This window comes from Gymnodraco acuticeps, unplaced genomic scaffold (genome assembly GCF_902827175.1).
Source record: "Gymnodraco acuticeps unplaced genomic scaffold, fGymAcu1.1, whole genome shotgun sequence".
Lineage (NCBI taxonomy): Eukaryota > Metazoa > Chordata > Actinopteri > Perciformes > Bathydraconidae > Gymnodraco > Gymnodraco acuticeps.
Window position 1 is genome coordinate 2190682 of NW_022989755.1, and position 24922 is coordinate 2215603.

General features: G+C 45.0%; 1 protein-coding gene across 6 annotated transcripts in view; it reads right to left on the minus strand.

Moving 5' to 3' along the window:
• The window catches only part of LOC117543847 (C-terminal-binding protein 2), a 94342-nt gene that overhangs the window by 11435 nt on the left and 57985 nt on the right, over positions 1-24922 (minus strand). For 5 of the 6 annotated variants that reach the window (XM_034212459.1, XM_034212437.1, XM_034212451.1 and 2 more), the window contains 3 exons: positions 11659-11813; positions 7879-8023; positions 5922-6128 (listed from right to left, as the gene is read on the minus strand). In XM_034212459.1, coding sequence (XP_034068350.1) covers positions 5922-6128; positions 7879-8023; positions 11659-11813 — 507 coding nt within the window. Of the gene's footprint in view, positions 1-5921; positions 6129-7878; positions 8024-11658; positions 11814-22414; positions 23142-24922 lie in introns of those variants that run through there. The other variant, XM_034212465.1, reaches the window with a different exon arrangement.

A 24922-nucleotide genomic window follows, 5' to 3' on the forward strand; every position in this document is an offset into this window, starting at 1 on the left:
TCCACCTTCTTTTTACATTACATTACATTGCATCTAGCTGACACTTTTATCCAAAGCAACTTACAATAAGTGCATTCGACAAAGAAGATACAAACTAGAAGAAAACATAATCATATAAGTACATCAGGATTCATAGAGCCAAAACATTTCAAGTGCTACTCAACTGGCTTTAGATAAGCCAGTCCTTTGTTAGTATACAAGTGCTTTGTTAGTAATTCTATCACCAGCCATCTTCAGGCTGGGCAAGATGGTGCCTTACATTCAGTTCCACCGGCTCTTGGGCGGACTGACGGCTGCCTCAGCCGTTTTGCCCTTAGGTCTGCTGTCGCTGCACCCCATGCAAATGTGGCTGAACAGCCTTCACTTGGACGCCAAGTGGCACAGGCACAGAAGAGTCAGGGTGTCTCAGCGGTGCCTCTACTCTCTGTCCCGCTGGAGGGACAGGGCCTATCTTTTGATGGGCGCCATCCCATCCCGCCGGGAGTCTGTCACTGCAGATGCATGTCTCTCAGGGTGGGGTGCAGTGTGGCAGGGCAGGACTGTTCAGGGTCAGTGGTCTTCCCAGGAGGGTGCACGCCATGTCAACGTGCTAGAGCTTTGGGCTTACGCACTTTTTACCCCAATTGGGGGGCAAGCATGTGCTTGTTCCTTCGGACAACATGCCCACTGTTGCCCAGACTGCAGTCCCTTCTAGATAGTGGACGTTCTCACTCCACTTTGAGAGTTTAGGTGGCTGCTATTCCTGCCCGACATGTTCGGGTCGACGGCGCCACGGTGGGGTGCCACAGGTCGGTGTCCCTCTTCCTGAGAGGGGCTTTACGGCAGCGTCCCCCTAGCACTCCGAGGGCTCCGGCTCGGGACCTGCTGCTGGATGCCCTATCATCTCCTCCCTTCAAGCCCCTGGCCCAGGTGGGGCTTAAGTGGCTGTCCACAAAGGCAGCATTTATGCTTGCCATAACCTCAGGGAAGCGAGTTGGGGAGTTGCATGCCCTCTCCGTGAGCGATACAGGCCTGAGGTGGGACTCTCAGATGTTGCCCTTTGGGCAAATGTGGCGTTCCTGCCAAGGTGCTTCCACAAACCCACTTCAAATCAGCCTCTCCAGCTGGCACACTTTGACATTCAGGAGAACGGCACATCAGAGTTGCTGTGCCCTGTGGGTGCCCTAAGGACGTATATCGATGCTACTGCCTGTATACGGCGGTCGGAGCAGCTCTTCGTTTGCCATGGCGGCACTAAAAGAGGTTGTGCCCTCTAAACAGCGGCTGCCCCACTGGGTTGTCGATACCATCCCTATGGGGCCAGTGGCCGCCCCCTGCCATCAGGGCTGAGATGCCACTCTACAAGGAGCATCTCAACATTACATGTCACTTGTTACTTGTAATGTAACATCTTGGGCTGCCCTGAGAGGGGTGCCCCTGGAGACCATCTGCACCGCGGCGTCGTGGGCGTCTTCTGGCACCCCCGGGAGGAATTTTTTTTTTAAATGTTGAAGTTAAATGCATCAATCTGGTGCACTTTGAGCACAATATGAATTTATGGATACAGCTCTCAGTCTCAATTCTCATATGAAAGGGAGCTGTATACTTTTCAATAATCCAAAAATCTTTAGAATATGATCACAACCAATAACAAATCATTTAAACTTGTTTATTCTTATCTTATGTTAGCATTCTTTCTTTTTATTTATGTATATTTTACTTATCACTCCCCTTTTAAACTGTTTTTTTCTTTTTTTTTTTACTGTCCTATAGTACACATTGGAATGATTTCTTACTTTATTTTTGACAATTATATTAAATAGATAAAGGTGTGCTCTCTCTAGCTCTCTAGCTCTCTCGCTCTCTCATAGAGGCTGTGTGCTCCTCCATGGCGATGACGGCTTGCGTTAAAAAACAATAATAAACATATTTGTAAAGTGGGGGGACACAAACGGGATTTCGAAAAGTGGGGGGGACATGTCTCCCCTGTCCCCAGTGGAAATTACGCCATGCGTATGTGTGCGTCAAGTGCAATAAATATATGCAAGTTGCAACACACACACAGTGAAACTATGCCCCTCATGTGCTGTATAGGCTGGCATGACTAGGCTGTTCAATGGGGCTGATGTGCCAGAAGGAGAATCACGGTCAAACTCCTTATGAAGCAGTGAGGTGCCGCTCCACGTTGCTTTTCTTCCCGACTGCAACGCTGGTCCCGCAAATCAAGCAAGAACGTGATTGGTCGATATTCATTGTGGGGGAGGAGGGGTGTTAGATAGATATAGAGTTGTAGTAAGTAGATAGGGTTCGCTATGATTGAGGTTTCGTTTATGCATAGGGTAGATTCCTTAATTACATTTCCTTTTTTTTGGGTGTATTTTTCACATTTTGGATTTGCTTGGCGAGCTACTTTTTGAGGGCTTGCGAGCTACCGGTAGCTCGCGATCGACGTATTGGAGACCCCTGGTGTAGGGGTAGGGCTTGGTTTGGGATTGGGCCTCAGAGTGTGTAGTTTAAAGCCTCTTCTCTGTCCTCTGTCTCACGGCCGGTTGGTGTGTAGGCTGAGCATGATGCATGAGGTTTGGAGGTTGTTACTGGTGAAAAGGATTGAGAAGGCCCTCCAAAGTCCTCTCTTTGTGATTATTATGTTCTGCTCTGAGGCTCCAGGAGAATCAGAGTGAGACTTAAGAGACTGCAGCATAGACTCCTTATAACACTGAAGCAATCACTCAGTCTCTGCGTTTCCATGATGCTGATGGATTACAATCAACCTTATGATTGCCATACAAATCAACCTTCTTGAAAGTACTTCATCTTTTGTTTTTTGCTTCACTTTTTACAAATTATTCCCTTTATTTCAAAGATATTTTGACGCACGGAGCAAAAGCAATGCAGCTGCTTGTTGTCAGTGCAGATTAAAAAAGTGATAGAGATATCAGCAGCATGGGAATTTGTTTGAAACGATCCTCACCGACTTGTGGCTGCAGAACAATCTGATTTACAAAAGCTGCTAGGGTGGGATCTTAGTTTCTTCTAGAAAGTAATTATTCTCCTGCCTGCAAGATTGTAGGAAAAATGCTGCAAAGTGGCGTATTTAGAGGGAAATTGCATCATTTGGCTAAACCAGCTGTTTACAATTTATGTTTTCTTTATCTCTAAATATCCCAAATTATGTTCTGTAGCTCTCGAAACTAATAAGAAAACATTGACAATATTTGTGTTGAATTGTACTTTCCTTTATTTTGTTTCATGGTGTAAATATATTGGTAAAGCAAAACATTCCTACAATATTGTTCTAATATACAGTGGGGCAAAAAAGTATTTAGTCAGCCACCAATTGTGCAAGTTCTCCCACTTAAAAAGATGAGAGAGGCCTGTAATTTTCATCCTAGGTACACTTCAACTATGAGAGACAGAATGGGGGGAAAGAATCCAGGAAATCACATTGTAGGATTTTTAATGAATTAATTGGTAAATTCCTCGGTAAAATAAGTATTTGGTCACCTACAAACAAACAAGATTTCTGGCTCTCACAGACCTGTAACTTCTTCTTTAAGAGCCTCCTCTGTCCTCCACTTGTTAACTGTATTAATGGCACCTCTTTGAACTCGTTATCAGTATAAAAGACACCTGTCCACAACCTCAAACAGTCACACTCCAAACTCCACTATGGCCAAGACCAAAGAGCTGTCAAAGGACACCAGAAACAAAATTGTAGACCTGCACCAGGCTGGGAAGACTGAATCTGCAATAGGTTAGCAGCTTGGTGTGAAGAAATCAACTGTGGGAGCCATTATTAGAACATGGAAGACATACAAGACCACTGATAATCTCCCTCCATCTGGGGCACCACGCAAGATCTCACCCCGTGGGGTCAAAATGATCACAAGAACGGTGAGCAAAAATCCCAGAACCACACGGGGGGACCTAGTCAATGACCTGCAGAGAGCTGGGACCAAAGTAACAAAGGCTACCATCAGTAACACACTACGCCGCCAGGGACTCAAATCCTGCAGTGCCAGACGTGTCCCCCTGCTTAAGCCAGTACATGTCCAGGCCCGTCTGAAGTTTGCTAGAGAGCATTTAGATGATCTAGAAGAGGATTGGGAGAATGTCATATGGTCAGATGAAACCAAAATAGAACTTTTTGGTAAAAACTCAACTAGATGTGTTTGGAGGAGAAAGAATGCTGAGTTGCATCCAAAGAACACCATACCTACTGTGAAACATGGGGGTGGAAACATCATGCTTTGGGGCTGTTTTTCTGCAAAGGGACCAGGACGACTGATCCGTGTAAAGGAAAGAATGAATGGGGCCATGTATCGTGAGATTTTGAGTAACAACCTCCTTCCATCAGCAAGGGCATTGAAGATGAAACGTGGCTGGGTCTTTCAGCATGACAATGATCCCAAACACACCGCCCGGGCAACGAAGGAGTGGCTTCGTAAGAAGCATTTTAAGGTCCTGGAGTGGCCTAGCCAGTCTCCAGATCTCAACCCCATAGAAAATCTTTGGAGGGAGTTGAAAGTCCGTGTTGCCCAGCGACAGCCCCAAAACATCACTGCTCTAGAGGAGATCTGCACGGAGGAATGGGCCAAAATACCAGCAACAGTGTGTGAAAACCTTGTGAAGACTTACAGAAAACGTTTGACCTCTGTCATTGCCAACAAAGGGTATATAACAAAGTATTGAGATGAACTTTTGTTATTGACCAAATGCTTATTTTCCACCATCGTTTACAAATAAATTCTTTAAAAATCAGACAGTGATTTTCTGGATTTTTTTTTCTCATTCTGTCTCTCATAGTTGAGGTATACATAGGATGAAAATTACAGGCCTCTCATCTTTTTAAGTGGGAGAACTTGCACAATTGGTGGCTGACTAAATACTTCTTTGCCCCACTGTATATATATTTGATAAAAAATAAGAAATATTTGTTAATCTCTATATCGCCCATAGGGATGTCATTATACCAGTGATGTTTGATAAACACGTTTCATTGGGCCAATCGAATGGCTCGTTACAATGGTCCAATCAAATAGCTCTTTTCAAAACTTTTTTTTGGGGTGTTTGCAGTCTCAGTTTGACTGTATGTGCGGAAAAATACAAACATCACCAAACATCGCCTTTGCTCTCCACCTCCTGCTTACAATGGACATTGTTTTGGAGACCGCTTGAAAAGACCGGGAGAGGAGGCTGTAAGTGGAAGATTCAGGGAGGAAAAGACACAAGGGGGGGCGGGTATTCTCCCTGCCAGGACCTGCTATTTGGGCACAGTAAGTCTAGGACGCTGTCTGGGGCCTGTAAGGGGGGAGGAGGCAGTTTGTGTGTGTGTGTGTGTGTGTGTGTGTGTGTGTGTGTGTGTGTGTGTGTGTGTGTGTGTGTGTGTGTGTGTGTGTGGAGTGCATGTGGACACAGAGATAAGGTGGCACTTTGGAAAGGCTTTTGAGAAGACAAAGCATCTGTCGGCACACTAATGTTGGGACAGGCTGGAATGATGCACAAACACACAACAATTGGCTTTAAAAACAGGTGCAGGGAGAAAAAGAGGACACAATAAAAAAAATACACAGGCAGAATCCAGACTACCATGAGGGGCCTGATTATGGCAGGGCAAGATGTTGAGGGACCGTGGTGACAGAGAAGAAGAGCGGAAAAACAGAAGAAGAGAGAATAATGAGATATAATGGTGGGCATTAGAGTGGTGGGATGAGAGAACTGTGTGGCAGAGAGAAGGAAAGCCAGCCCGGAGGGAGGCCAAACAGACAACCTTGAGATAATCTGTGGGACGGGCAGAGGGAGGAAAATAACCTTATCAGGGCAGGAAAACAGAAGGCACTCTGAGCGGTGAGAGGATATGAAAACACAGTGAAGGGCAGGGGAAGGGAGTGGGAAAAATCACAAAGGAAATAAAGTGAAAAAACAGCAGAAATTACACTAACCGAAGCCGATGAGGCCGAGGGTTTCGCCACGGATACGGGCGGCGCCGGACGCCACCTCGCGGATCTGCTCCACACTCTGGACCCGCGTGCCCTCCCGGAGAGCCTGGTAGAGCCAGGTGTTTCGCCGGTACAGGTTGAGGATGTGGCATAGGGTGGAGTCTGCCGTCTCCTCCACAGCTGCCGAGGGAATGTTACACACAGCAATGCCTGGACAAAGAACAACACACACAAAGCAGAACAGTTACAAATGAGTGAAAAAATCCGTAAAATCCATATCAATTTTAATAACTGCAGTGTTTCACCAATAATATCCTGCATCATATTTGTTACTGGAAATTATATATATATTTTTTTTTTACTTTTTAATTGCTATTTTATTTTTTATTTTTTATTTTTATGCTGCTGCAACGCAAACATTTCCCATATTGGGATCAATAAAGTACTAATCTATCTATCAATAGAGAATGTGAGAATAATATCAGTCATTTCAGGTCAGTAAGATAAAGATGGAACATACATATACATTTGATTACCTCCACTTCTACATAGAAGCATCACATTGAGTGAATTATTCCTGAGCAAACTTTTGTGCACACGCATAATAAAGCAAGTTGTAGACATTTTGTCAAGATCTCCTCCAGTAGAACACTCATAACTTTGTTAGAATATTCAAACTTCTGACCCTGTGGTATTACCTTGCCTATCCTCCAGCTACACAAAGATTTCCATTAACGACACTTAAGCACTTGTGCCTGCCCTTGCTCTCCTCTAATGTCCTCATCCCACTCTGTATCTCAGAGTAACAGCACAGCCGTCTATGGACTGGGAGAAATAGCAAGAGCAATCAATGACCCTTTTTCTTCTCCCTGAGAACAGCCGCCATATCAGCGACGCCTTCTCCAGGCACGATAGCTTTTGACTCCTGCGTTGCGAGGCAGAGCGCCTTCGGTGAGTGGGTGGCAGTTAGACACAGTATCTGGTATTGGCAGGAAAATGGCAGCTTTGTCAACTGTAAGGGCTATTTGAGCCACCAGCCTGCTGATGTAAGCCTGGGTGGGGGTACAGAGAGAAGACTCAACTCTCCACTCGCAGCGTGCCTCTGCCTTTCTGTCTCTTTGAACATTCTGGCTCACAGTGGGATGTCCATAATCCATTTAAAGGAAGAAACAGTAAACCTGCTGTCCACATCCATGGAACAGTTATACATACAGCACGAGAGACAATGTAAATCGAATCCCTTAAAAAGGTCTCCTATCATGCAAAATGCACTTTTCGATGTCTTTTATACATAAATGTGGGTCCCCGGTGTGTCAGGGAACTCACAAAGTGTCAGAAAACACAACCCTCTCTCTTTTCCTCCGTATCCAAACCGATGGAAGGGTGTCCGGTGTCTTGCTCAAGGGCACGGCAGGGCAGGAGGTGAACTGGGACCTCTCCAAGTAGCAGTCCACACTCCATATTTAGGTCTGGTCGGGGACTTGAACCGGCGACCCTACGGCTCACAGTCCAATCCCCAACGGAGCTCATCCAGATTTGCTGCCGATATTACGTAATATCTGACATGTGGGCTGGCTTTACGCCCGCGGCCCTATCAGGTACGTCGCTATGAAACAATGCGCGACGTGTTTTGGACTTAATAGTCTTTGTTTACATCTTTTTTTTTGTTTAAAGCTTTAGACCCATAATCAGCATTTCTCTAACAGGGCTGAAATAGAGGGATATGAGGGATGTCTAAAATGCATGATCTCTTTGGTATTTTGAGCAAAACACATCATTGACATGTTTTTTATATATTTGTATATATATCAGAGTCCCATAATATATGCCTAAAAATAGCATGATAGGAGATCTTTAAAGTGACTGTTTCTACTCTTTAATCTAGACACATAAAACTGCATAAAAACACCACGCATATGAGTTGAGTTATGAGTTGGCAGTGACAGCGGAAGGTTCGTACCCAGCTCTCCGGCAGCCTTGATGTCGATGTTGTCGTAGCCGCTTCCGATGCGGATGATGATACGTAGGGCTTTGAACTTTTCCAGGTCCTCTCTGGTCAGGGTGATGGTGTGGTACATCATGGCTCCCACTGCTTCGTTGAGCACCTGCAGACACACGTTCAAACATTTTTACAAATGAACAACTCAACCAAAATAACCCGGATCGTTGTTTTGGCTAATTGAATGAACATGATTTAGTACGATATTGTTCAAAATGCGTGCTCTGCTCATGGAATTTTTACTACGTATCAAATCAAAAGATTCTTAAACCCAGCCGTAATATAATTTACGACAGAGAGCAGACGAGCAATATTAAAATGCTCTGAATTCAGGAGAAGAAGAAGATTTAAAGTCTTATTTTGATGAGAAGACATGTTGATTACCAGGCATGTGTGCACAGCATGAAAGTGGAAACAGTGCTCTGTTGATTTCATTATGGGCAAAATGTGATTTTTACATTTTCATTTAGAATTTTCTTCTAGGAGATGCACTGTGAATAAACGGCAGCTTTATTTGGATGGAAATATGTTTACATTATCAGGAAAATAGCACAACATGGAAGTTAAAGCTATGTCTATTTAAATGTGCACCTAAAATGAATGAATAATTGTGAAACGTGATCTAAATTGATATCTTGACTATCAAATTAGCCATAATGGTGACACCCTAAAAACGGTGTGAGATTTTTTTCGTTTAATTTATCTTTTCTTTTGATGATCATTATGTCCATTCATTCAATAATGCATCCCATGCATACAACATGGCTATTAGTCCATTTGAGTTCATGGGATCTCATGAGAATCACAAGATCACATTCCTTCCAGAGGAGCCATGAAAATCACATCTGCCATGACTCCGGACACTTAAGGAAACGTTTAAGATTTCACAGTGAGGGGAAGTACATACATCACATGGTCGCCAGCCGCATTGAAACACTGTCCTTTTACAGACCTGCGCTGAGCTGGAACAAGTAATTATATTATATCGGAGAGGCTGCTGTTTCCGCATGGTCATCACAATTACCCTCAGACCCCGAGGGTGTTTGTGGACAAAGGATGGGGGCAATTGTCTGGACAGAGAGGTCAGGGCAGCTGCTGATAAGTGGATAAACCGTAAGAGATGATCGCATGTGATAGGTCAAAAAAGAACTGGACTCAGAAGACCATTTGACCCAATAATAATTTCTCTGCACTGCATTTTTGTTCTTCACGTTTTTTCTTAATTTATGACAGAATCTAAAATCAAAAACGTGATATATTTTTCATGTACAGTATATGTTTACGTAGCTAAATAAATAACCACACGGTGGTGCTGTCGAGTCCAAAGATCGAAATCTAATCACTCGTTCCTTGTCAATCACAAACTATCGTCGAAATTGTACGTTTTGGAATTCTTCTGCAAAAAAACAACCATAGAAAAACCCTTTTTGGTTTTGTAAATAACTCAAATTTCGCTTCGCGATCCAACAAGGGTCAGCATTTGGTCCCCTCTGAAGGACGTCGCTGTGAAATGCTGCTCCTCGGCAAATTGACATGGACAAGGTGACCTGGCCTGTGATTCAGTGTGATGTGGATCTAAACTATTCCCCCTGAGTATTAGCCACAGCCCCTGTCAGCGCCTAAATAACTGCTCTACATTCACCTCCAGCCAAACTGCATTAGCTTTCCTGTGATTAGCAGATTAGCTCGGAATTTCCATACCGTTTTATTAGAGCAGTTTCCCGGACAGGCCTTCTAGATGCTAGGTCAAGGTTAAAACACATAAGCATGCACCAGCAGTCAAGAGGAACGCACACACGACCCCAAGTTGTTTTTCAGCGGAAGAAGCTTTTAAAGTTAGTCATAAAGCTTTTTTTCAAGGAAATCTACTCTAAAAGTAGTTTAGTTTAATGGAAACTCTGACCCAATCCATATCCTCCTCTCCAGTGTAACCAAAGCCTTATTGCGTTTTAACGTCTTTCATTTCCAAAGATGCTTTTCTGACATGGCAGCGAGGCTTCTCTTTCTGGCTCGGGGGAGCGTGAGAGACTGTTGCAAGAGAGTTAGGATTTTGTGATACGGAAACTGTACATTTTGTGTGTCTGTATGTTGGTCTCAGTGGTTTACTGGGGAGGGATTGTATTGCCATGAGGTCATCCCTCTAGCGAACAGTGTGTGTAGTGTGGATGAGAGCTGGTTGTAATTCTGAGGACAGACTTTTTCCACCTGGCAGGGAAAATGTGCTGTTGAAAATGTTTGTTTTTGTTCAGCTCTTGGCACTTCTCAAAGGGCAACATGGCTGTGATAACAGCACTAACCATTACAGAGAAAGCACTACAGAACAATATTGCACTATAAATGTTGAGTATGTTCTGAAGAGAAAGCTGTGATCCTTTATTGATTGCGCATTTTAATGCACTTCAGCAGCAGTGAAGCAGAGATGTGAGTAAAGGGAGATGACGATGTTGATTATGTTTAGAAAACGATGTTCTGTGTGAATAAAGCACAGTAAAACCTCAATAAATGAAATAAAAACATCTGTGCACTCTAGTAAACATAGATTTTAAATAATAGGTTGACAGGTAAGCTGTTCCCCGAGTTATATTTCTTTTATAGACAAAGCCCCTTTCGATTTCATTATGTACGTAACCAGTCATTAAGTGCAGCCCTAATCTTAAAACCACAATTGGATGAACAGTCAGGCAGCGTACGATGTGGTAGGTGAGTCTGACAATATGCCAGATGGGCTATCATCCAGCTTTTACAATCCACATGAGACAGTGAGACACGACAACTGGGAGAACGTGAGATGTTTGAGCGCAGGTGCTGCATGCAGGATTTGTTCTCGGTAAAGTTGTATTGAAATGTGATCTCGATCAGTATTCGGCTGTGTGTTTCATCATGCTCCTATCAACCGAAAAATAAGGGATTACTGGGTAGTGGACCTGACACGACCTCGGGACACTTTCATATTCCACCTCTTGACAAGCCTTTCCCATGAGTTTCACTATATGCTGGTGTGGATGGAGGAGAGAGTGGCAGCTGGTGTCTGGCCTGAAAGCATCCTACTGAAACTCTGTGAATTATCAGCGCTGTATCTCCGCATCCGTGCCGCAGAAAGAAGAGATTGGACATTTTCAATCTACACCACCCCCTCTGGGTATCTAGACTGCAAGTTATTACTGGGAACTGCTGAATATGCTGGCGAGGTGAACATTACAATCATGTTTTTCCTGATAAGGCAGTGTTAAAACAAACAAAAAGCTCCCTGCTCCCCCTTTCTCCTCACCGCCCAAGGTCTTTGATTGAATTGATCTCTATGCAAATGCTTCGTTTTTAATATGTCCCATTTTCATAAAAACATGGAGAGGAAAGACATAGCGGCTCTCACTCTGTCTGCAGATGGAGAGATAGCAGTACGGTGATACCCATCTCCTTGGCCATATATTGTTCCGCTGCAACGGGGCTGCGTGGAAAGCAATAAAGAGCCTCTACAAGCCAATGTAATTACACTGCATCCCGCCATACAAGACTCTCTATTAGAACAATGGCACTGATATAGGCATCACGCTCTGCGCCACAAAGTGACATTAAATCATAATGAAGCCCCTATATTTTAACTGGCAAGTGCGTCAGGGGCCAATGTACTTCACACATCCACGCTGTGATGGGAAAAGAAAGTGGGTGAGTGGCGGGCTTCACTTCTCCATCCACTTTGTGATGCGGAGCAGCATGAGAGTGTGTGGTGTGTGTGCTTTATACCTTCTCGTGTATTTCCTGTGTGGACTGAGCATCACAGAAGGCGACAGTCGCCAAGTCTTTCAGGATGGGCATCTCCACGGTGCAATCGCGCCCGTCCAGCAGCGCCACCAGGGGGCGCGGATGCATTGGCCCGTTCATGATTTGGGGCCGAATACCTGGAGAGAGGTGGAGGAGAGAAGGATGATTATTCAGGGTACAAGATAATAAAACAATAGTGCCTGCGAGACAATTGTTTCAGGAAAAAAGACCCTACTGTGGTTTGGTCAAAATCACTGATCATTGTGGTGCTGATGTTACTTTCAGGTTGGTTATTTCAAAACAATCTGCATGGCTAGACAACACTAGGTTAGAGTAATTAAATGTATACTTCACGAATGATACATCTTTTCTATTCATCATGATATGGTTAAGTTCTGACACATAATCATGTAGAGCAGGCATCCTCAAAGTCCGGACTCTGGTCCGGATCCGGACCGAACCACAACTGTCTCTGGACTCTGAGCAAATTATACTTTTCATATGTATCATATGTATCATCTGTATTATCTGTGTTATCTGCGAGACATCGCCACAACGCAACGAGTCAAAATGATCCGCTATGTCCATAGACTGCAAACAGCGCTCATGTCCTGTTCCACTGTCTGTGTGTGTCTGTCAACGCATTGGTCCAATCACATTTAGCATCCAGTCAGCGTTTTTTCCCCCCAAACAATCTGCGAATCAGAGGCACAGTAGGGCGGGTCTTCGCGGAATGCGGGTGGGAAAAATGTGTGTGTCTCTTTCAACCTGTCTAAGTCAGAGCGAGAGTTTAAAAAAAAAAAATTCAGAGCGAGAGTTAACAGCTCATCTAGTTCCATCTGTACTGTAGCTAGTAGCCTAGTTTCACCTACCGGGGTGGCAACTGACACCCTAAAAATAGGCCTTGCCACCCCAGCTGCCACCCCAGTTGGCAGCTTTGTTTTGAAAGAAAAGTTGTGGCTCATCGGACATTTATGAGAGAAAGTATCTAATGTGCAAGTGAATGCAGCACAAGATGCACGTCATGTAACCCCTCCCCCGGTCCTGGCGCGAGCGTGGACATACGATTGGCGGCGATTTCATTTTGAACTGGACGGCGCAAAACGAGAAGCTTTCGGACCCAAGCACTGAAGGAATGAGGTAGTTGCGGTCCACACTGACAGAGAAGAGACTGTCAGTTTGGCTGTACTCAGCATTGAATCAAAACGCACTAAAGCTGTTGATCTTAATAAGTTTGTGAGGCGTTTTGCTGAACAAAATGGTAATCGCCGCATTCAGCTGTAATAGACATGTCAACTTGATGCTCTGCTCACGGATGAGCATACAAAACTGTTAAGATGATGACCTTACGTGTGTAAATATATTTTTTTCTTTGAGGGGGTCTGCCCCCAAAAAACTGTTTTAAGTCCTGAGAAAGTCAAATAAGACGGTGTTTAAAACTACACTGCCCAGCCAAAAAAAAGTAACCACTTTGATTTAACTAGGCCAGTAGGTAAGGACTTTCCACTGGATAATAACTGCAGTATAAAAGAATGCATGACTGAAGTGATGGACACCATGTTGAAGGCAAACAAAAAGAGGAAATAACAGGTCAAATTAAGCAAATCCCCTCTCAGATTGCACAGCAACCAGAAGAACATAAATACTGGCTGGTGATTTGATTCATCAGCTTTGTGATGGAATAAAAAATGCACAGTGCATTTCCTTAGCTGTGGGTGAGTCCACTGACACCACTGACAATGCTCAGTTGCTGGTGTTTGTGAGTTTTTATGATGAGGCAAAGGGGGAGTTTGTTGAAGATGTGTTGGGCCTGATGAACCTCAGTGGACACACAAGGGGGAATACATTTATAAAGCAATAATGGGAATGCTGAATGAAAGAGGGTGCAGCTGCCTTTATTCATAACTGTGCTGCTCTTACACTGCGACTCTGAGGGGTCGAGCACAGACACAATAACAATGAAAACGGCTGCATACAGATTATTTTTGTTTTTGCAACCTCGTGTTAAGAATCTTGTTGCAATTGTTTAAAAGTTTGAATGACCGTAATAAACAGACCTTTGTCTTATTGAAACATTTATTTTGGACCTTTAAGATTTCTATTTGAGTACCCCTGATGTAGAGTATTAAAACAAGAGCCATGTTATATTATCAAACTAAAGATCAGCAACTTTGATCAGCTGGAGTGAACTGTTTTTAATCACTCTCATTCAGATGATCGAAACCTCTTGTGTGGACGTGTGTACACATGTGCTGATTAGGATAAAGCAGTAGGCAGGGCTTCTCCGAACTACCAAACGTTGCTCAATAAATCAATGCACCTACTCAAGACTGGATTAGACCATAGCCTCACTTACAGGAATCCTGTCGGTCTCACAGCTCCGAACACTTACATCACATACAGGCACCAGTGTGCAGGTTCACATACACACACTCAACATACCAAGATGGATATATTCCCATGTGTGTACACATGACACACTAACATGCACACACTTTGTTCTTATTCTCAGTTCAATGGAGAGAATCCCACATTTGAACCAGCAGCTGTGGAATAGAAGAAAAAGGGAAAAAACAGCGAGCTACACCTTTAGAAATGATTCACCGCTGCCCTGCCTCCAAAGAGCCGAGTATCATTGACAGCGCGAGAGAAACCGCTACATGCCTGAAACAAACCCACAGCCAACTCGCATCTGCACTTCAGATCACTTGACAAAGTCCGCGTCCCAATTCTGATTTCTATCTGCGCTCGACTCCAGCTCCTCCCCTCTCGCCACTTTTCACACTTAAAGCCAAGAGAGCCGAGAAGAGCCGCGCTCCCCTGTGGGCCGACCTTCTCACACGTGCTCGCTGAAGAAGTCGTGTCGCACTGAGGAGGCAGACAATTACGGGCACTGCTTCATACAATGTTAACATCTCTTGATAAGCAGGAGCATCAATATTCATGCGGCTTCTGAGCGACGCCAGCACGTGGACGGGTGAACTAAGGAGGAAAGCATGTGTACTACGCCCTAACACCACACAGATCTTCACTGCTATGGATATGTCCTAGCTGACAAAACAGGTCACTCCATAACAGACCTGAACAAGCAAGATCCCTGTGGGTGTTTGTGTAGTTTCATGACATCACTTTTCTTATCTTGTGTTTTACTGCCCTTTTCTAATTTGCTGCTAAAATCAGCATCTGGATACTTAAGTGTGACCTCACTCTGTGCATGTGCGAGCGCAGGTGTGTGTGTGCATTTGTCTTGAAATTAACCCCATGATTACAATGACGTCAGATTCCAGGGGGGCGAGATAAGGGGGAGGGTGGAGGAAGGGAGAAGAGTGGAAGTGGAGGAAGGCTCATTAGTGACATGCTCAGTGGGATTACTGCAGTAGAGGAGGCTGATAAGGGCAGATAAAGGTGAGATTAGGAGATTTAACATTGACAAAATTGTGTGTGTGGCTGTTGCACAAGCCAGCTGAAACGCACAGTGGGGAGACAAAACAGGTGGGAAGGAGAGTGAAATAAAATTGTTTAAAAAAACATGCCTACAAATAATGCCTGTTAGCAGTGGCGGCGCCAGGGTATAGCTGGGGTAGGCTACAGCCATACCAAGAAATGGCTTAGCCCTACCTTAGCCCGACCATGAAAAAGTATGTTAAAGTAAGCATGTTGAGAACACGGATTGCGAAAATCTACCGGTCGTGTCCACAACACACAAACTGATCCTGCTGTAACAACAAGTGCACGTTACTGACGCAATATGGTTGAGACCATTCGGGCTTATGCTAGAGGCGTGCAAGGAATAGTCTAAGTAGTGGGGGAGTTTTATACACTAAAGGTGTGGAAATTCTCTCGCATTATAATATCAGCGCGGCCTCGGTCAGATCAAAATGCCTCCGAATGAAATTTGAATATGCTGCGTCATGCATTACTGATATGTCACGTTCACAGTGAAAAGTCCCCAAACTCGCGCCGAGTAAATTGCAGACAGACAGCAGAACTTCTAGGATTAATTGTATATTTCGGATGGATAGATTTGTTCTTAAACACCCTCGCATTGAGGTACAACAAGTCGAACAAGTGCCAGAGTCACACAACCCACCTGAAGAGGAGTCCAGCCAGCCAATCAGAGCAACGAAACGTTGAGTCTGCTGCGTCATGCATTACTGATACGTCACGTTCACAGTGAAAAGTCCCCAAACTCGCGCCGAGTAAATTGCAGACAGACAGCAGAACTTCTAGGATTAATTGTATATTTCGGATGGATAGATTTGTTCTTAAACGCCCTCGCATTGAGGTACAAGTCGAACAGGTGCCAGAGTCACACGACCCACCTGAAGAGTGAATAGTGAGTTTTGAATATATTTTGTAATAGTCATTTGGAAAAGTGTTTTGTATGACAATAGAGACACAGGCCACCTGTTGTGTGCTGTGTCAGTCTCTCTCTGTTTACCTGTGTGTCTCTCTCTCTGTCTCTCCCTCACTCTCTCCCTCTCCGTGTCAATTATATATGCCAACTTTTCTTGTTTCTGCCGCTGCGTAGCATGTTGTAACAACGTAAAATTAGCAGAATAGGCTATTGTATTGTTTAACTCACACCTGTTGCTCTCGATGTAATTTAGCTGATAAAAGGAGACTAATAAAAGCCTCACGCTTGGCGTTTCACTGTCAAGGGGGGCGATATAGCGTGTATGTAATTACATTACAAATACTGACTTGAGCCCCACCACTGTATGGGTTAGCCCTACCATAGATTACCCAACAAAAATACTCTGGCGCCGCCACTGCCTGTTAGCATTACGGAGCATTAAGAGGAGTGTGAGAGGAGAGCACGTCGACAACAGGAAAGAAGGACGCAGAGAGAGCAGTCCAGCCGGGGCAGTGGGGGGGGGGGGGGGGGTGTCTTCTCCATCTGCCTTCCTGCCTATTGTCATGGTGATCACTTAACAGGCCCTGACTGCCAGTTTTAATGCACTTTATTTTTGGCACTGCTGGCATCTGCGCCACAGAGTTGAGGTCTGAGGCACGCCCCCCCCCCCCCCAACACTCTCGGTGCAAAGGGCAGAGGTGATGTCTTCCCTCCCTACTGACAGACAGCCGCCTCCTCCCTCTCCCCCCTCCTCACCCACATCCCACCACCAACCTCCATCACTGCTTCCATGCCTACTTATCGCGCTTGCTGTTCGAGACGGGTGACATGACGGCGGGAAAAGGTGAGGCGTGGCGACTCGGCTGTCTCTGCCGCATCTGCAACTGACAGCTCGTTGAATATTAATGAGGCGGCTGGGTGGTGAACCCGAGTCTATTACACCAAACCGAGGTAGAGGTGCGAGGAAGTGGGATTCAGTATTTAGTGCCTGACCACGTCTAAGATGATGCACACATGCATACAAGCAGCAAAATGTATCGAACATTTAAGAAACTACAATTATGATAACCAAATTCATACAAATAACTTACATCCATCGGTTCCAGCTTCTCCAATAATAAGACTTCGGATTTCCAAATTGATTATAGTTGTACATTTAATGTAATGAGTTTTCGACAATCACACAAAACATAATCAAGCAATCACCTAGTGCTATGATTTATTGCAATGGGTTTATTCAAATGTTTTTTTTTTTTGCACTATCTTCTGATATCTCAGACTTAACAATAAAACCATCATTGTAAAAGAATAATGAAAACAATCTTAAGCTAAAGCAACGCACTATATGTCAGCCTATTATAAGGATTTCACAGAATGGAGAGCTGACAGATACACCAATAAACAAAAAAAAAGTAATCACTTTGATGTCCCACATCCAGCGTATACAGAGTGAAATAATGTGTTTAAAATGATAAAATGCTTCAATCCAACTGATGAAAATAGAGCCGCTATTCACTTTTTGAACCTCTACTTTGGTCTCCACCATTCTCTCACCATCTACTTGCTAACTCATTACTGCCATCCACTGCTGGGCATACATTGGGTTTATCAGAGTTTGCCCATTCAAATCATAAATGTGCAGTAAAACCAAAGCAATCAAATAAAAGAGGCTCAGAGCTCGATTGATTTCAGCTCTCCAAGCAACTTTTTTCAACATCACACAGACTTTTGATTCAAAGAGAATATAAAACATATTGATCAAGGCATTGCAGATTTGCTACTTGCAAAGCTGTCCTTGACTCCCAGAAAAGCCCCAGAACACCTGTAACCTTCTCCTGCTTCATGTAAATCAGAAGTTACTGGCTTATACAGATTACAGGCAGCCGTGGGTGTGCAGGTGAGAGGAGCTGTGTGTGAGGCAGTGGGGGGAGAGGCAGGCTGCGTAGAACCCTCAGGCAGGAGTTAGACAGGCTGAACTCATTGGCTGAGTTTCTCTCTGACCTTTCAGTCTCGCACTCTTACTTCAATCTCCCTCTCACCGACGTTCACCGTATCTTCTGCAGCGCTGGATTTCTCCCAGATCTCTCCCTGAACGATAGCATCTCCTGACAGCTCCTCCTGTCTACCGATGTCTAGCTGTGTATCCGTGTTCGCTCACCATGTATCAGCTTCTATTTCCTTTATTTCTATTTTCACGTACATTTCTTTCCCTCCTCAGTTGTAATCACCGGCTCTCCTTTTGCTGGCACCCTTTCACCTCAGCTGTCATTTCTTCCCCTCCTTTTTCCATCCTTTTCCTTCTTTTCCTCTCGCTCTGTCTTTCTGGTATCTGGAATGTGTGTGTGTGTGTGTGTGTGTGTGTGTGTGTGTGTGTGTGTGTGTGTGTGTGTGTGTGTGTGTGTGTGTGTGTCCTCCTGTGTGACAGATTGATTCTCACTCTGCCGATTTTGATGGAGAGAAGATGATGTATTCAGGCAAGGGAAGCAGGGAAGGAGGTGACAGGCAACACTCCCCCTGTGCTGAACTGACAGCATGTACATCAAACCGGTCTTAACCAGAACCACTGGGTTTGTCAGCCACACAATACCACGGGTGTGATTAGTGATGCATTCATGACACCCTTCTCAGCACCTTTTCTCTCTATGGGGATATTGCAGACAATTATTTAGAATATCATTTCATTCGTTAAAATGTTTGTCATCTAGTTATAACTTCATGATATAATACACTTAAGAGTTAGGCTTTAGATTTTGCACATTCGCAGTAAAACGCAGTGACAATGAACAGGGTACCAAATCTATTTTTAAATGGTGCTACATTTGGTTAAACTTAATTTGTTTGGACATGTTGTCTATTGTGTTACATTCACATTTTAAAAGTATTTAGATTTGTTTCTCTAAAAACTATGTTTGCTAACGTTTGCAGATCTAATTTACGAAAGTATTGATATTTATTTATGCCAATGTTATGCATACAGTGCATGAAATGTCAACAAATGTACACAATGAGAGCAGGGGGTCACGTCAGAACCAGCAGGAGGCAGAGTGCTCTTAATTTCACTCAATTAATTAATCCCCTCATTTCCTTTCCTCTGTTTTCTTGCTTCCTCTGCTTGTTGCTAAACTGTTGCCAGGCTGCGAATGTGCATGTGTGTGTGTGTAATGATTTGGGACGGGTACATTTTCACTGAGAGGCAGCTGCTGTCGTGGGTTTACCTGCCAAAGGAATAAATATGCCTGTCACACACACACACACACACACACACACACACACACACACACACACACACACACACACACACACACACACACACACACACACACACACACACACACACACACACACACACACACACACACACACACACACACACACACACTGTGAGATCTAGGGCTGCATTAATGTTCTTCATTAGCGAATAACCTCTCAAATTCATTTCATGGATACATTTAAATTGTCAAAACAACCCTTCAACAAATCCTTGATACAAGTAGCTCAAAGGGTTGCTTTTGGGGTTTAAATTAATAGTATTCCATTTACAGTATAGCAAAATAGCTCATTTTCTAGATTTACACTAGAATAAACATGAACTGGGATCATACTTATGTGATAAATGTGTACTGGGAATGGAAACAAATAGTATGAGGAACATTGGCCTTGGAATTGTATTATAAAAACGTAGTATCTATTACTGCCAGATATTCATTTACCAAAATCTTTTTAAGTCCCTGTACTAAAAAGGTGGCGAGCTCAGTTAGCAGTCTAAAAAAAGAACATTTTTCTAGATCACACAACAGTTGTCAAAAAATGAGAACTGGGTCACATTGAAAATTATTTTGGATATCTAGGACTCCAGTGAAAAAGCTTAAAAACCCCTTGAGGTAGATTACAGGCATTCATGAGATCACTCCTAAATCTCTCTAAGTCATCGGTATTTTAATTCTTATCAATCCTGTAGAAAGAGACTTGTGGAACCCGAACCCGGCTGGGGCTGCAGGCTGGGCTTTCTGAGCCAGCAACACTTAGTCAGAGTCTGGCAGCGGGACGTAGCAGAGCGGCGCAACAGGAGATGAGGCCAGAGTTTCCATTATGTGGGGAAGAGAGCTAAGAATGTCTTCCTACCGCTGGCCTCTGCTGTCGGTGTTATGTTGCTTCCGTGAGGGGAAGAGGGACGCGCAGTTGTGTTGTCATAAAGGGAGGAAAAAGAAAATACAGAGAGGAGAGGAGAGAAAATGGCAACAGAAGTCACTTTCGTGGCAAAGGGAGACCAGACAGGCCTTCCACCATGCTATCATCATCCGCTGCCATCCGTTACCTAGCAACCCCAAGCTGCTGTTTGCAGGTGGCTCCTTCCTGACAACAAGGCAGGGTGGGGGTGGCAGCTGACCCGCCAACAGTTACTGCCATTTACTGTTCTGCACTGAGCAGCACTGTGCTGAAACATGACCCACATCCAGTCAAACAGGAGGAGGCTGTGTGTGGCTGGAGGACCATGCCCACAGAGGGGCGAGGGGGGGGTATATTATGGATATGTGTCTCATGTATTATGTGCAGGACTTGGATTCCAATTTCGAAAAATTCCTGAATTCACTTGGTATCTTTATCTATCCATTAGCAAACTAAAATATAGAAAACATTCATGTCACAGGCTTCTCATAAGAATGTATCACTGAATGCAGATTTTCCATTTCAAATGGCAAATGTCGCTGGCAGTTGATTACATCGGCTGTAGCGAATGAGGGATACTTCTTCAAGTAACTTGCCCAAAGGCCAACCCAAAACGTGGCTGTTGTCGGGTTAATGTTCGCTCTTCAATTTGGCATCTGTTCTCGGCCAAAGATAATTTGGCCATTTGACATCTCTACATTTGTGATTGAATGATGCGGTTTTGCAGTTTAGTAAGACCAACAGCGGTGTGTTTTCTCTAGTGAGATGATCTCGCTGATAGCATCCTGTCAGTTTGATAGATTTAACATCCAAGTTCAACTACCATGCATATTTCGATAATTAAGGCTTAACCACTTAATAGTTATAACTTTAGGCTTTCATAAGCTCAAGGAAAAGATGTGCAAAAGTATATCTAACAAAAATGCTATCAAACCTCAACCCTACTCATGTGCAATCATTTGTGAAATAAGTGTTCATGTGGAGGCACAAGCTGCCGAGGCAAAGTGAGATCTGCATGCTAACACGGACACAACAGGAATGCACTTGCATGAATGTGGCAACAAATGAATAGGAACCCACACACAACCTTGGCAGGCTGCCAGGAGCCTGACTGGAGTAACCACAAAGTTTGGCATAATGCACAGATGTGCCATCGGGTCAAACAACACTTTGTTTTCTTTGCCGGAGTTTCCACCCTTTTCACATGGCACTCTGCCAGAGGCTTGACTTCTAGTTTTCAGAGGCTGAATTACTCAGTTACTACTTTCCACACACACACACACACACACACACACACACACACACACACACACACACACACACACACACACACACACACACACACACACACACACACACACACACACACACACACACACACACACACACACACACACACACACACACACACACACACACACACACACACACACACACACACACACACACACACACACACACACACACACACACACACACACACACACACACACACACACAACCTGCCATAAACACAAACTTCATCTGCCTGTGACAGCACGAGGTCACTGCATGAGTTGTAGTGGTTGAAGAGAGGGGGTATAGCGGGTGAGGGAGGGGGCGGGTATAAGCACCCTTTGTTGGCAGCCTCCTCCCTGCCCTTGCCTCCCTTCACTTCCCCAAAAAGTAGCACACAAAGGCCACTTGTCCTGCACTGCCGGTGCCCCACCCGGCTGCCCTCCACACCAATCCATCCCATGCCAAGGAAATAAGCACACGCCCGTTTTAAATGGTGTGCTCTGTGTGCAGGGGCGGGCCAGGCCCACACCCCACCACGGGACAAAAGCGGGTGTCAACAGCATCCAGGGCACAGCCACGCCGGGCCTCCCCTCCCTACCCTCTCTGTTTTTCCCGCACTTTTATTCTTTGCCGTTTCCCAGAGCTACACTCAGTCGGAGACCGCATAGGAAGCAAAGAACATGGAGCCAAGTGCAGCGGTGCAGGACGGGCGGACCCCTGAATGACTACATGTTAGACTTACTAGCTTACCTTACTGACTACACAACACAACACAACACACACACACACACACCCACCCACACACACTCACTCTGCTTCTCCCCTCCTCTCATCCACACTCCCCCACCTCCCCCCATCCACCTACCTCCCTCCCACCTCCCACATGCCAGACTTTATTACACATCCAGAAATCAAAACAGGAAACATGCTGCTTGCCTGGAAAATGTTGTCTCCACATTCTTCGGCTTAAAATCTACGCATCGCAGCAAAAAACCGAAGATGATTGAGGCGAGTTGAGAGGGGTGAAAAAAACAAAAAATAGAAAAAAAAGGGAAGTGGAGGACCTCCCGCAATAATCCAAGGAGGGGACCCCCCCCTCTCTCTCTCTTCTTCTTCTCCTCCTCCTCTACTATGTCAACCCCCCCTCCTCCTCCCACGGAGTTGCTCCTCTCGGTCTGGCCCTGTTGGTGAGGGGAAGGGGTTTCTGTGGAGAGATCTCTCACTAAGCCCCCGGCTGCATCATCTTCAGTCCATGCCTTTGAGGGCTGAGAGAAAAGCACCATACACCAGCGGCGTGCAGGCTGGTGATCGGATGGTAGCCGGTTGGAGAAGGTGGGGGGGGGGGAGAGAGAGACGCTTTTGTCCTTCTTTTTTTGTAATCTCCCAGGAAGAAAAGGTTGCGGTCGGGGGAGCGCGGTGGCTGGAAACTCTCTCTGCCGCTTCCTCTGCTGTCAGCTGCGCAACATCTATTCACTCTCTCTATGTCGCTCTCTTTAGCTTTTTCTCTCCTGCCTTTGTCTTAGCCGATAATAACCCAGGAGGGAGAGGAAGAGATCTTGCAGCATGAAAAAAATTCTGTGTAAATGAAAAGTGCCAGCTCGAACATGCAGAGCTCTCTGGGCTCGCACAATTTACTCCCCGGCTGCGTTCACTTCATAGGATCGGCACACATAACACACTCGAGCACAATCCCTCCTCCCTTTTCCCTCCTCCTCCTCCTTCTTCTCCCCTTTTTTATGTTTTATTTCTGATCTGGACTCCACAGTGTTTTAAGAACGCCTGCCCCCTTTTTGTCCCCTCTAGCTCTCACACACACACACTCTTGCTTTCGTTTGCTCCCAGCCTCACCTCCCTCACCCCCTTGATTATTTGGTTTCCTCCTCTGATTTTCCACTTTCATCTGGACCTCAACAATCCACCTCAAACACCACAAACACACACACTGAAAAACACAACCTCCTCACCCCACCCCGGCATTTTGAGTTACCGGAAAGAGATTGAAATGGTGACACACACACTCTCGCATTCCCCTCCCTTGCTTCAATATGTTATACACACAGTGCAATGCACACACACACTTTAAACCTGACGCACAATGCAACATTCAAGCCACTCCAGCAATAACATACAGCTGTAGAGTTGGGTGTTTTTTCCCCCATCAGGGCAGTCATCAGAGCCGAGTGTGTGAAGTTCACAGTTTGGTTCCTGAGGGAAAACGAGGGATGGGAGCGCACTGACAGATCGCTCTGCTGAATAGCTGCTGAAAACACTCAGTTTAGAATAACAATGTAACCGGAGCCTCCCTGCATTTCTGCAACACAGCCAGAGCATGTCCAACGCACACACACACACACACACACACACACACACCTCACCGGCTGCATGACAGGCGCGACCAATAGACAAAGAGCCCGGCACAGTCACACGCCAGAAGCGATTATCACTGACAGTAAAGTGGAAAGGTGGAACGGCCCGAGCAGTTTCGGCTCATGGGGTGGGTGAGGTGAGAAAGCACTATCTTTTTATTGCATGCAAAATAATCGTGTGTATTCACATTAAGTGTGCTGTGGCGCAATGGGTCAGTGTGCTGATCTTCAGCTCAGCGGGAGCACCGGTTCAATCCCACCTCGACCCCCACTACAGTCAGCATGTCGCTGTGTCATTGGGGAGGACACTTCACCCCAAATTGCTCCCCTGGGTATTGAACACAGTATTGAATGTATTACATGTCTAATAAGTAACATGTAATGTAATGTAAAGCGCTTTGAGCACTTGGAAAAGTGCAAAAATAAATACCATCAATTATTATTATGATGTGTGTAGGAGACTATCAGGACTGTAGTTTCTCAGCGACAAGCCCAACGAGCAGCGACGGGGCCCGTCAGCCGAACCGCCGTCTGTAAAAATGACACATCTGAGGGAGTGTGACCATCAAAGCCAGAAGCCCCCACTTCCTGCCAGCCAGCCGGCCAGACACACTCACGCAGACATACACACATGTACACACTCTTGATGGAGTGTGGGGATACGGCTGCCCCTCTGATCTTTCTCTCTTCAATAACATTAGAGGATGTGCACGAGAGGGGGGGGGGGCGCTGACTGACAGCAATATGTTAATATGGAACGTGGTATATCACAGCTTCTCAAAAGAGACAGCCATTCTGCTGTGGTTGGTTATACTTTAAGAAGAAGAAGGAAAAGGATGAAGAGAGGGCGTATCAAAAAACACCAGAGGTTTTGTGAATGGCCAATGATTACTGCCAACCCCACAGGTCATCAGGTCAAGTAGTATTGAGCTAAATTACTGATGCCTAATAATGCAGCAATTTTCAATGAGAGGAAAAACAAGCTTAAGAATCTTATAGAACCTTAGCTCGACCAAAAGTCACACTTATCTGAATCCTTCTTTGACTAGAATGAAGTCTATTCAGCGACCTCGGAGCT